The 12,253-nt window shown below is 43.8% G+C and overlaps 1 protein-coding gene across 3 annotated transcripts in view; it reads right to left on the bottom strand.

Moving 5' to 3' along the window:
* Positions 1-12,253, bottom strand: part of stau1 (staufen double-stranded RNA binding protein 1) — a 37,732-nt gene that overhangs the window by 1,441 nt on the left and 24,038 nt on the right. For all 3 annotated transcript variants that reach the window (XM_083789166.1, XM_083789167.1, XM_083789168.1), the window contains 5 exons: positions 10,198-10,344; positions 9,005-9,068; positions 8,118-8,449; positions 3,630-3,752; positions 1,494-1,576 (listed from right to left, as the gene is read on the bottom strand). In XM_083789166.1, the coding sequence (XP_083645292.1) occupies positions 1,494-1,576; positions 3,630-3,752; positions 8,118-8,449; positions 9,005-9,068; positions 10,198-10,344 (749 nt within the window). The remainder of the gene's footprint in view (positions 1-1,493; positions 1,577-3,629; positions 3,753-8,117; positions 8,450-9,004; positions 9,069-10,197; positions 10,345-12,253) is intronic.

Raw genomic sequence — 12,253 nt, 5'->3', positions numbered from 1 at the left:
AGAAGACAGATCCCGTGCCGTCGGAACAACACAATGACAAAATACATACAGACAGATGCAATGACAACGACACGTTCCTAAATCACACAAAACATCTAATTCTTATCCTGATTATATAAAGAACAAACTACAACTTGCTTTGAAGCCCAAAAAGCCAACCTCCGCGTTCACCGTTTAATAGCTTATATCTCCACGGGCAGCAGACGGTGAGCGGTTAGGGACCGTCTACAAAGTGCAACACCGACCTTGAAAATATTCAATAACTTCCATTTATAGGCAGAATATCACCACCATATTTACATCACACATCAATGGTGTACTTATGATTGTACTACAGCATTTAATTAGCCTATACTTTAGTGCCCAACCCAACTTCCCAAGACCATCTGTAAACAATTCCCCCCCCTATCAGTAATGTGATCTATTACATCACACACTGAACATGATTTGCTGTTTGCATATATTCAGAACGGGTAAGGACTAGTAATGCTAACACCAAAAGGGGTTCCCGCCACAAAATGGGTTAAGTCGACTGCAGGGCTGTCGCGATCACAAACATGTAAGTTGACGACTGATTGCGGTGCAACTAATCACGATTGTGTTTTTGGCACTACCCTTTTGAACATGTGAATAAAACATATTACCGTTTGTCTTTCGGTTTTGTCTTTTAGGCTACGTAATCTAAAATTTCACAGGGCCGTTATGATAAATAACGTAAATAGAAGTACTTTAACTTTAGTAGGGAGTCGGGACGTAATGTGGTTGTCTTTACCCAGAGATTGACAGCTCTAGGAGGACGTAATGTGGTCGTCTTTACCCAGAGATGTACAGCCCTAGGAGGACGTAATGTGGTTGTCTTTACCCAGAGATTGACAGCTCTAGGAGGACGTAATGTGGTCGTCTTTACCCAGAGATTGACAGCCCTAGGAGGACGTAATGTGGTTGTCTTTACCCAGAGATTTACAGCCCTAGGAGGACGTAATGTGGTCGTCTTTACCCAGTGATTTACAGCCCTAGGAGGACGTAATGTGGTCGTCTTTACCCAGTGATTTACAGCCCTAGGAGGACGTAATGTGGTCGTCTTTACCCAGAGATTTACAGCCCTAGGAGGACGTAATGTGGTTGTCTTTACCCAGAGATTTACAGCCCTAGGAGGACGTAATGTGGTTGTCTTTACCCAGAGATTTACAGCCCTAGGAGGACGTAATGTGGTTGTCTTTACCCAGAGATTGACAGCCCAAAGGAGGACGTAATGTGGTTGTCTTTACCCAGAGATTGACAGCCCTAGTAGGACGTAATGTGGTTGTCTTTACCCAGAGATTGACAGCTCTAGGAGGACGTAATGTGGTTGTCTTTACCCAGAGATTGACAGCCCTAGTAGGACGTAATGTGGTTGTCTTTACCCAGAGATTGACAGCCCTAGTAGGACGTAATGTGGTTGTCTTTACCCAGAGATTTACAGCCCTAAGAGGACGTAATGTTGTCGTCTTTACCCAGAGATTGGTCCGTTTCCCGTCCTGTCGTTGGGATGCTGCTGATCCAGCTCCGACAGTAACTTCAGAATATTCAACGCAGCCTGTTGGTTAGAAGGAACAACAACATTACATTACACAGCCCGTATAGAAGCGTGCAGTACTTAGGGCCGATTCATACTCCTATTTTACCGCTGCTTCGGCGCTGTAGTGCCGAAATGATTTTGGCTCGTCAGAAATTTTCAGTAGCACCGCAGAGCCGACTTTAGGACGGTACCCCCCCCCCCCCCCATCCGAACCTCAAATGACGTCAAATTGTAGGCTCTACAGAGCCGAACCGACTTTTATTCGGCTCTAAAATAGGAGTATGAATCGGCCCTTAGTTTAGACTAGTCATTATTATATATTATGTGATGTATGACATGCTTTTGTTTTTGCTTAAATGTAAGTCGCTCTGGATCAAGAGCGTCTGCTAAATGCCTAAATTGTAAATTGTAGTCATTGGAAGGAACAACATTACACACCCTATTGGTTAGAACAACACTTGTTTGCTTCGGAGACAGACTCACCATAATGTGACCAGATTTGACTGAGAGCCTGCCACCGCGCAACCTCCAGCTTTTCACCAGAGGAGAACTGTTTTTCTTTTCTTTCTTTTTTCCAAAATGAGTTAATAGCACAGGCAGACTCTTCACACACTAGAGCATGTCTGAAAGAAGTGTTAGAGCTGTAAATATGAAATAAATGCTTAAAGGACAACTTTAGTTTTTTTTCAACCAAGGTTCATGTTTTAGCTTGTTATTAGAGAAACTAAAAGGTGAGTGTTATTCTTTTTTTCATTTGATGCTTTCTTTCGTTTTAGGGATTTTAGCTCTTTTTGACAAGGGGGCGGGGGCATTCGAGCATGGGGCTAAATATGTATTTTTTCACAAAATGTTATGGCGATTTTATTTTATTTTATTTACTATAGTCCTACTAGACCCCAAGAAATTACATCTGGCCACAAAAGATCACAAGATCTATTGAATGTGACAAACTGACATATTGAGCCTACAGTATACACACACAGTATAAGCCTTCCCCCAGTAGGCCTCCTTTACATTCAGTAGATCCTGTGATATTTTGTGGCCAGATGTAATTTCCTGGGGTTTGTTAGGACTATAGTAAATAATAAAATAATAAATCACCATAAAATGTTGTGAAAAAAAAAATTAGAGCTGGGACTCGATTAAAAAAAATTATCTAATTAATCAGAGGCTTTGCGATTAATTAATCTAGATTAATCGCATTTTAATCGCATATCATTATTTGACCCGAGAACAGTGAGAAAGCAATTTTTTCAAATGGATTTTGGTATACTAGTGAATCAATGAATAGTGAATACATAAGTTTAAGCAATAAAACATTGTTTTTGCAGTAATAGGGGTAATAATTCTTTATTGAATAATTGCACACAACTGTGCTGTAATCCACGCTACCATCGGATAGCCTTTTAAATCCTATTTCCAATCCACGGGGACAAGCAAGGTGATCTCAGCGGCTTCCCCCAGTCTGGTGAACTGTCTGCGGTTTCTGGTGGTGTTATTGTCTGAAGAGGACACGGACACTTGGTGCGCAGGTCCGTCTTAAAACTGTCCAGTGACAACGTTCCGCAGTGAAAAAAATAGTGTGATTAAAATGCGTTAATTTTTTTAATGCATTAATTTTTCTGTAGTTAATTAATCGTAATTAATCTCAATTAGTCCCGGCCCTAGAAAAAATACATATTTAGCCCACATGCTCGAATGCCCCCGCCCCCCTGTCAAAAAGAGCTAAAATCCCTAAAACGAAAGAAAGCAGCAAATGAAAAACAATTAACACTCATCTTTTACTTTCTCGAATAACAACCTAAAACTTGAACCTTGGTTGAAAAAAACTAAAGTTGTCCTTTAAACATGTAGCTAGGTGTAATGTTAGAGACCAAGGAAGTGAACCCGTTTTCTCAACTCACTGTTTCTCTGCAAGAAATAACTCTATAAGCCACTCCAAAACTCCAAAACTGGTGGGTCAAACTGAACAACCAATGTCAATTTGAAGCTATGATTCCCTGCTTTCACACAGAAAGAAACCAGTGGCAGTCCCTCAGTCAGATTTGGTCACATATAGCGATAGACTCACCATGTCGTGACAAGAGTCCACATCCTTGCCGATGCCGTGGCTGATGAGCGGGGGTTGGGAGGAGCAGTTTATCAGCGACACAAACTCATTCTTATTGTTTTTGGGGAAGTCTTTGTATTCCACCTGCAAGAGAAGTTAAAATATAAACATCAGCGTCACATTATCTCTGTAACAATAATAGCCGATTTACAAGCTTGCAGAAATGACCATTCATTTGAAAGTACAAGGTGACGGATCTCAAAACAAATCAATTGATTCAATGTACAGTTTAGGCATTTAGCCAGGTCTACAACTTGACCTGGCATCTGTCTACTACATGAACAGGAGATCTGAAATGCTATAAGGAAAATGTGACAACAGATCCATCAAAAGATCGGTAATGGCTGGTCCCCTGGGGTGATAAGTCAAAAAATGACAACCTTCTCTTTGTTGTATGAAACTTTAGTTAGTTTTGTTAGTACAAAATAACAACCTGGCCACTGCCATTGATTCACATAATAGACTGTCTGCTAAAGCCTGCACAACATGACAGTTTTGGCTATGTAGGCATGGAGTATGTCACTGAAAGTGGAGTAACTTATATGCATCAAGACCATTATATACAGAATATTCAGCCAATTCAAAATTCACACCTCCAGAGCGATGAGCCGGGATGCTCCCCTGACTGAGAGTGAAATTGATGACCTTAGATCAAAGATAGGTCAACTTCTGTGGGATGCCAGACAAAGTCGACCTGATATTATGTTTGATACTTGTGTCCTTGCAGCTAACATAAAACATGCTACTGTACAGAGTTTACATGACACAAACAAGGTGGTGAGAAAGAAATATAGAAATAAATAAATATATTTCCGTGAATGGAAATGGCAGATTGTGGGATAGTTGTGTGGCTACGCGAGAATAAGGACTCTCCAAAATGAGACTAAGGACTCTCCAAAATGAGACTAAGACTCTCCTAAATGAGACTAAGGACTCTCCTAAATGAGACTAAGGCTCAATCCAAATTCCCCCCTTCGTCCTGGCCCTTAGCCCTTTCCCTTGCTTATGCGCGTTCACGTGAGGGGGAAGGGTTATCTCAATTGTCTTTGGATGGAGGGGAAGGGCCGAGGGTGAGGGGTAGAATCCCCTTCGTTTGAAGGGATATCTCGACGGGACTTCAAACGGAGCAACATCACTGAGGGCTGAAAGGCGGACGAGGTAAGAAGCCTTTTATGTCCTTTATTATGGAAAAATATTATAATAACCAATATTATTTGAATGTATTAACAATCTGCATCGCCAAAAATATTGCAATCTCTAGCAAAGGTTAACGTTACTTCACGTGAACTAACGATATGATACGGCGTTGCATTCATACAACGTTACCCATTCATTTGGCGCCGCATCGGCGCTTTATTCTTTTTTATTTATCGCCGGTGCGCCGGTGATACAACTCGGATGCAAGCTAGCTTATTAGCAGGCATCAGTCCGACCCCCCAGACCACGATATGTCAACATTCTGCTTTTGGAGCTCTTAAAAGCCGTGAAATAGCCTACTGTACCTACATAACGCTGTCACTGCATAACGTTGGCTACTCGCTGCAGTGATAGCTATGGTTTTATCATGACCAATGTTAAACTAATCCCCACAAGTTGCAAAACTTTCATAACTAATTTAGCAATGGTGTTTTTTCCCCAGGCAAACCAGCTACGGAACAGATTGCAAGCTGCTGTGCAGACTGTACATTGGATGGAGATGAATCACAATGGCATTTTCATTGATAGAAAATGACTCTGTTCTTAATGATATTAAAAACAATGAACAGTGACCACAGCCCCTTCTTTCTATACTGTAAATTGTTTTTCCTTTTTCTAACCCTGTATATATATCTGTACCCATGCTATACAAACTGTTAATACAATAATCAATTAATCAGGTACAACTGTTGAGCAGGTGTCAGAATGAGCTATATCTAGCTGAATTACATTCTGCATGGTGGGCTACCAACATGAGACAAAATTACAATATATTTATTTCATCATAACCACAGCAATGTTATATTTACGTTCCATCTCTACAGCTTAAATCAAATGGAAAGTAGTTTTCAATGTGGGTTATGGGCTAAATGATAGTTTGTACACTCTCAGGGTTAATTAACATTGATTTTACAATATAAATTGGGGGTCCTAGAGACAGAAATGCCATCAAAGTTTGGGGACCACTGGCCTGTAGTGAGCTTGCAGATCAGCTATTTTCTGAGAACAGGTTGTATATCAATATCTACAAGGGACGTTCAATATTTAGGGACGTTCCAATTCCTAGGGGGATGATTTATCTCCCTACCCCTTGACACTCATTATGCAGGGACAAGGGGAAGGGGCAAGGGCTGAGGGGTAGGGTTAAAAAAGGAATTGGGATTGGGCCTAAGACTCTCCTAAATGAGACTAAGGACTCTCCTAAATGAGACTAAGACTCTCCTAAATGAGACTAAGACTCTCCTAAATGAGACTAAGACTCTCCTAAATGAGACTAAGACTCTCCTAAATGAGACTAAGACTCTCCTAAATGAGACTAAGACTCTCCTAAATGAGACTAAGACTCTCCTAAATGAGACTAAGACTCTCCTAAATGAGACTAAGACTCCCCAAAATGAGACTAAGACTCTCCTAAATGAGACTAAGGACTCTCCTAAATGAGACTAAGACTCTCCTAAATGAGACTAAGGACTCTCCTAAATGAGACTAAGGACTCTCCTAAATGAGACTAAGACTCCCCAAAATGAGACTAAGGACTCTCCAAAATGAGACTAAGGACTCTCCAAAATGAGACTAAGGACTAGAGCACAGCACGGGTCCATAAAATTGGACCCGGCCCGAAACGGACCCGGTGATATCAGAATCGAACCGATCCGAGAACATTCTAATTGGCCGCACCCGGCCCGGAACCGGACCTGAAATAATTGGACCCGGTCCGATCCGGAGCCGATAAAAACAGGTTCGGATCCGAAAAAAACCTACCCGTTCCGAAAGACCCGACGACCCGTTACACCCGTGGTGTGTCCAATCCTATATTATGCTCATTTTCACTGTGATTATGAGACTGAACGTCAGCAATGCTGCATGCATCACCCCGTCCTCTACAAAGGAGCACTGAAAAGCGCCAATCTACAAGCTCGCAATGCGTCGCATGGTTAAGTAGGCCTACAGTTTGTGTCTTGCGTTGCACAATGTGTACAATCAGAAAGGACGACGTGCTGTAATAATTAGGCTTTATTCCAGACTGCGGTGGATCACATTCACATCGGAAGGCTGACTTCACACAACTGACTGTGTATGTGACCGCACACACACTGTGACACACCCACCACCAGTGGATACGTTCCATTTCCAAATCCTCGAGGCGTGTATTTTAGAACATAATCATTACAACCGTAACGCATAACCATAATATCATGTCTATTTTCAAAAACTATTTTTAAAGTTGAACGGTTATATATATAGTGTAGCGGCCAGCTATGGCTTTAGCCAATGGGACTGTCTTGGGGGTGGGACTCCCGGGACGGAGGAGTGAGTGACGCGGCATGTGAGCCTGTGAGAGGCTGTGTTGGTAGTTAGGTTGAGAGAGCAAACCTGGCTAGCATGTACACACACAAATGCTGTGGTTATATGGATGATTGTTGAACTATAATAAAGAGAGATCTTTATCATTGGAACTACGTCTCTGCCTCCGGTTCCTGGGATCGTTACAATATATAATAAAGCTCGGGTCCTGCACGGGCATTTCGGGTATTCTGCATTTCAGATACCCGAACCGAGATCCGCAGCTTTGAAATGGAACCGACCCGTTCCCCGACGGCACGTCAATATTTTGCACCCGAACCGGCTCGGTTCTCGGGTCGGATCTCGGGTATTCGGGTCCGGGTGGACCCGTGCTGCCCTCTACTAAGGACTCTCCAAAATGAGACTAAGGACTCTCCTAAATGAGGACAGCATAAATTGGACGGCCACAAAGTGGTCAGTCACAAACAGTGTTGATTTCGTCGACTGATACCAAGATGAAAAATGTTCGCCGACTACCTTTTTTCACTGACGGAAACTAAATGGAAACAAAATGAAAACTAAGCTGAAAACTAAAACTGGCGACTAAAACTAAGACTAAATACAATTCCGTCAACAAATAAAAAAAGTAGACTAAAATGTTAGGAAGGGACTAGTGGACAATCCACTATACGGAAAGTCATTTTACTCTTGATTGCATGCTGGAAATAGCAAATCTACAAGCTTGTAGATCTTTTTTCAGCAAGTGTAAATCAGTCATTAGGACGGCATCAAGGCCCGCCAAAACACAAGTTTGTCGACTAAATCAACTGTAGATTTAGTCGACCAAAATCGCATGACACTGACGCATGACTAAAACTAGACTAACGCTAAGACATTCCAGGTGACAAAAAAAAAAAAAAAAAGTGAGAAAAATTGCTGCCAAGAACAACACACTGGGTCTCTGCGTACCTGCAGAGCCTGCACCGAGGCCAGGAAGCCCAGCTGCTCCGAGGGCCTGGTCAGCGGGCCGTGGGGCGGCGCGGGGCTCGGCTGGCTGCCGTTCTTCAGGACGGTCTCGGCCGTGGGCGAGGTGCCCGTGTACAGCAGCTCGTTGGCGATCATGGCGGTGAGCGTGGCCACGGCCGGGTCGGGCGCCGGCCGCTTGGAGTCCTTGCCGTGCAGATGGCTGCTGTGGCACGACGCCCCGACCGCCTGGGCCACCTCGGGCACCATGGGCAGGATGCCCGCCGGCAGCTGTTGGTGGTTCAGGTAAGGCAGCCGGTAGTCCTCCTCCTTGGCGCCTATTGGGAGAGTGACCCACACACAGGGTTTAGACTAGAGACCCTTCTCCCTTCTCTAAAACACCCTGGACAACGCTCCACACGTCCGAGACTCTTCTCCCTCCTCTAAAACACCCTGGACAACGCTCCACACGTCCCAGACTCTTCTCCCTCCTCTAAAACACCCTGGACAACGCTCCACACGTCCCAGACTCTTCTCCCTTCTCTAAAACACCCTGGACAACGCTCCACACGTCTCCCAGACTCTTCTCCCTCCTCTAAAACACCCTGGACAACGCTCCACACGTCCCAGACTCTTCTCCCTTCTCTAAAACACCCTGGACAACGCTCCACACGTCCCAGACTCTTCTCCCTCCTCTAAAACACCCTGGACAACGCTCCACACGTCCCAGACTCTTCTCCCTCCTCTAAAACACCCTGGACAATGCTCCACACGCCCTAGAGTCTAACTCCTGGCTCCGAAACTGTGGAATAACCTCCTCAATGCAGTCAGAACTGTATGTTGCTCTTGCATACTCTGCGTAAGTGTTAAGATGTCTGGTAAACGGTACTCACCCATGGTGGCCTCCTCCTCATAGAAGGTCACTTTGCGTCCGTCTCCAGGTTTCTTTATTGGAACCTAGAGAGACAATAGTAATCACACACAATGAAAAGGTGGTGGTTCAGTGGTAGTGGCCACTAGGGGGGCGACGGTGGCTCAGGGGTAGAGTGGCTGGATGGTAACCGCAAGGTTGCCAGTTCGAACCCTGTGGTGCTCCCCCAGAGTTAGTGTCGAAGTGTCCTTGAGCAAGACACTGAAGCCCTGATTGCTCCAGATGTGCAGGTTGGTGACTTGCATGGTTTCCGCTGCCATCAGTGTGTGAATGTATGGGTGAATGCCATGCACAATCTATGTAAAGCGCCTTGGATAAATGCACCATTTACCGGTCAAAATTACCTCTCAGACATGCTAGTGTTAAAAGGTCACGTCTGTGAGAGTTCAAACGAGGGGGTGGATCCACAATAAGCCGCTCTCACCAAAATAACCATCGCTGTCTGGCAGAAAACTCATATCTCAATATTCTAACCTTGTGTTTTTTCTATAAATCAACGCCATACTCGATACACACTACAGCGTCACACAAAAGCATCAAAGGCAGATCTACAAGCTCGAAACGCGGCGCAAAGAGACACGTTTTGAGCTTGTAGATCTGCTGTTTGTCATTCTTCAATTCAAACCCATTCAGGACAGGAACCCCTTTTGGTGTTTAAAGCATTACGTTATACTATAGCCATTGAAAAATAGCAGATCTACAAGCTCGTAGCGTGGCACTCGCTTGTAGACCTGCTATTTTTTTAATAATCGTAGAAATGTGGCGCATATCTTTGAATATATATTCTTTCTGAGCGAACGTTTTTAACTCAAATCTTTGCTTCTGTCAATCTGTCAATCGAACCCAGGACCTTCTAGCTGTGAGGCGACAGCACTACAGACTGTGCCACCGTGTGCCCCCCCCCCCTCCGTTTTGAGGGCAGGTTTGGGGGGCTGGGGTACCTTTTCATCCATTTTGAGGGCAGGTTTGGGGGGCTGGGGTACCTTTTCATCCATTTTGAGGGCAGGTTTGGGGGGCTGGGGGTACCTTTTCATCCATTTTGAGGGCAGGTTTGGGGGGGCTGAGGTACCTTTTCATCCATTTTGAGGGCAGGTTTGGGGGGCTGGGGGTACCTTTTCATCCATTTTGAGGGCAGGTTTGGGGGGGCTGAGGTACCTTTTCGTCCATTTTGAGGGCAGGTTTGGGGGGCGTCGGTTGAGGCACTTTGTATCCCAGGAGCTCCAACATCTTCTCGGCTGCGTTCCTCTTGGCCACCTTCTTACTGGGACCCATTCCCTCTGCACACTGGCTGCACACCGCCACCTAGCGCACGCACACACACACACACACACACACACACACACCCACACACACACACACCATAACATCTTTATTTGCATTCACATTTAACCCATTCTGACCTGAGATCAGATTCTAAAAATGTCTTCTACATCCTGACAGTTTTCTGAAAAAGCTATGTTTCTATGTCAGTGGTTCTCGACTCAGTGGTTCTTCATCTCAGTGATGCTTGCGGAACTCGACTCCGTCTCGTTCCTGACCGCATCACTGTCGTGGCAATAATCACCTTAAACCACACCCTCTCGTGTAATATTGCTTAATTATAGAGGCTTTCAAATACGCATGCACGCACGGGAGCTGAGACAAGACAGCATAAAATGATGTGTATAAGACTATATTGTCTGGGATTTTATGTTCTGTGTGGACGCCAGGAAGATTAGCTGCTGCTATGCACCAGCTAATGGGGATCCTAATAATACTAAAACAAAAAGCAATCATTATTTGTTTTTGGCTCAACAAACACAGTCCGCTCGGAAAACAAGTGTTGATCAAAAAGAATAGATTTTCCGTTAATGCTTCGTCTATTTCTCCTTCAAAAACATTCTTCAGAGCCACGTTTAGCTGTATTTGACATGGCGTGTGTTTACATGGTTGTCATGTTGGAGACGGAACTAAATCAAGCAGTGCAGCCAATCAGGTGCTTCGAGCCTTTGATTAGACAGAATGATATGAGCCAATCAGGTGCTCTGAGTATTGATCCCGGCGGTCATTATTATCCACAAATAACACACCGCTGAATTTTAGTCAGTGATTGACCAATCACAATCAAGCGTTCACCCGAGCCGTGTAATCATATGCCATAATGTCTGCTTTTCCCCTCGCTGTAATCACTGACGGGGACATTTCAGGGAAAAGTTTATATAAAACCATGTAACTTCAAACTCCATTTTAACCAGGTTAAGATTAATTTAAAAACACATCCTTGGTTCTTCTAGTGACTGATATTGTCCTTCTATTGTCCCTTGTTTATTTCCTTTCATCCCAAAAAATAAATAAATTACTGTCACAATATCGATATATTGGTTGGTATAAAACAATAGCGCTCGTTAATTTTAATTGATAACGAGGATGCCTTCTCATTTGTGTTCATAAAGTTAGCCTGATGAAGGCCGCACAGGCCCAAACGTTGCAGTTTCCCTAGATAAAAGTTGGTCACTGCATTTGAAGACAGTGTGCGGGTGTTTGATCCTTTTTTAATTGATAACGATCACCTTATCGATCAGGCTTATCGAGCCGGGTTCTTATCGAGACCACTATCGAGCATTTTATATTATTTTTGTGGAAAGACGGGAGACGACAATAAATGTGAACAGAACCGGTATCTTTTACTAGGAGGGCCTTCAAGTACAGTACTTTTCTAACAGACGGAACGCAATGACCTTTTGGAAAATATTGAAGAAACTGTTAACTGGTTAATGTGTAATGTACTGTCACATTAAAAGCATAATTTTGTTTACCCGGACAGCGCTGGTTGGCAGGTATCAATACACTTTTAGACCGACATGTTTGTACCAGCATGGGTAATTAGATTTATTTCTTGATCGCCTCTTGGTCTGGCCGCTATGCTCGATAAGCCCAAATCTTATCGATACCGGGTACTCAATAAGCCCAAATCTTATCGATAATGGGTACTCAATAAGCCCAAAGCTTATTGATAACGGGTACTCAATAAGCCCAAAGCTTATTGATAACGGGTACTCAATAAGCCCAAAGCTTATAGATACCGGGTACTCGATAAGCCCAAAGCTTATTGATAACGGGTACTCAATAAGCATAAAGCTTATTGATAACGGGTACTCAATAAGCCTAAAGCTTATTGATACCGGGTACTCGATAAGCCCAAAGCTTATTGATACCGGGTACTCAATAAGCC

The sequence above is a fragment of the Protomyctophum parallelum genome (genome assembly GCF_964188405.1).
Source record: "Protomyctophum parallelum genome assembly, chromosome: 18".
NCBI classification, from domain to species: Eukaryota; Metazoa; Chordata; class Actinopteri; order Myctophiformes; family Myctophidae; genus Protomyctophum; species Protomyctophum parallelum.
This window is presented reverse-complemented; position numbering and strand designations above follow the sequence as displayed.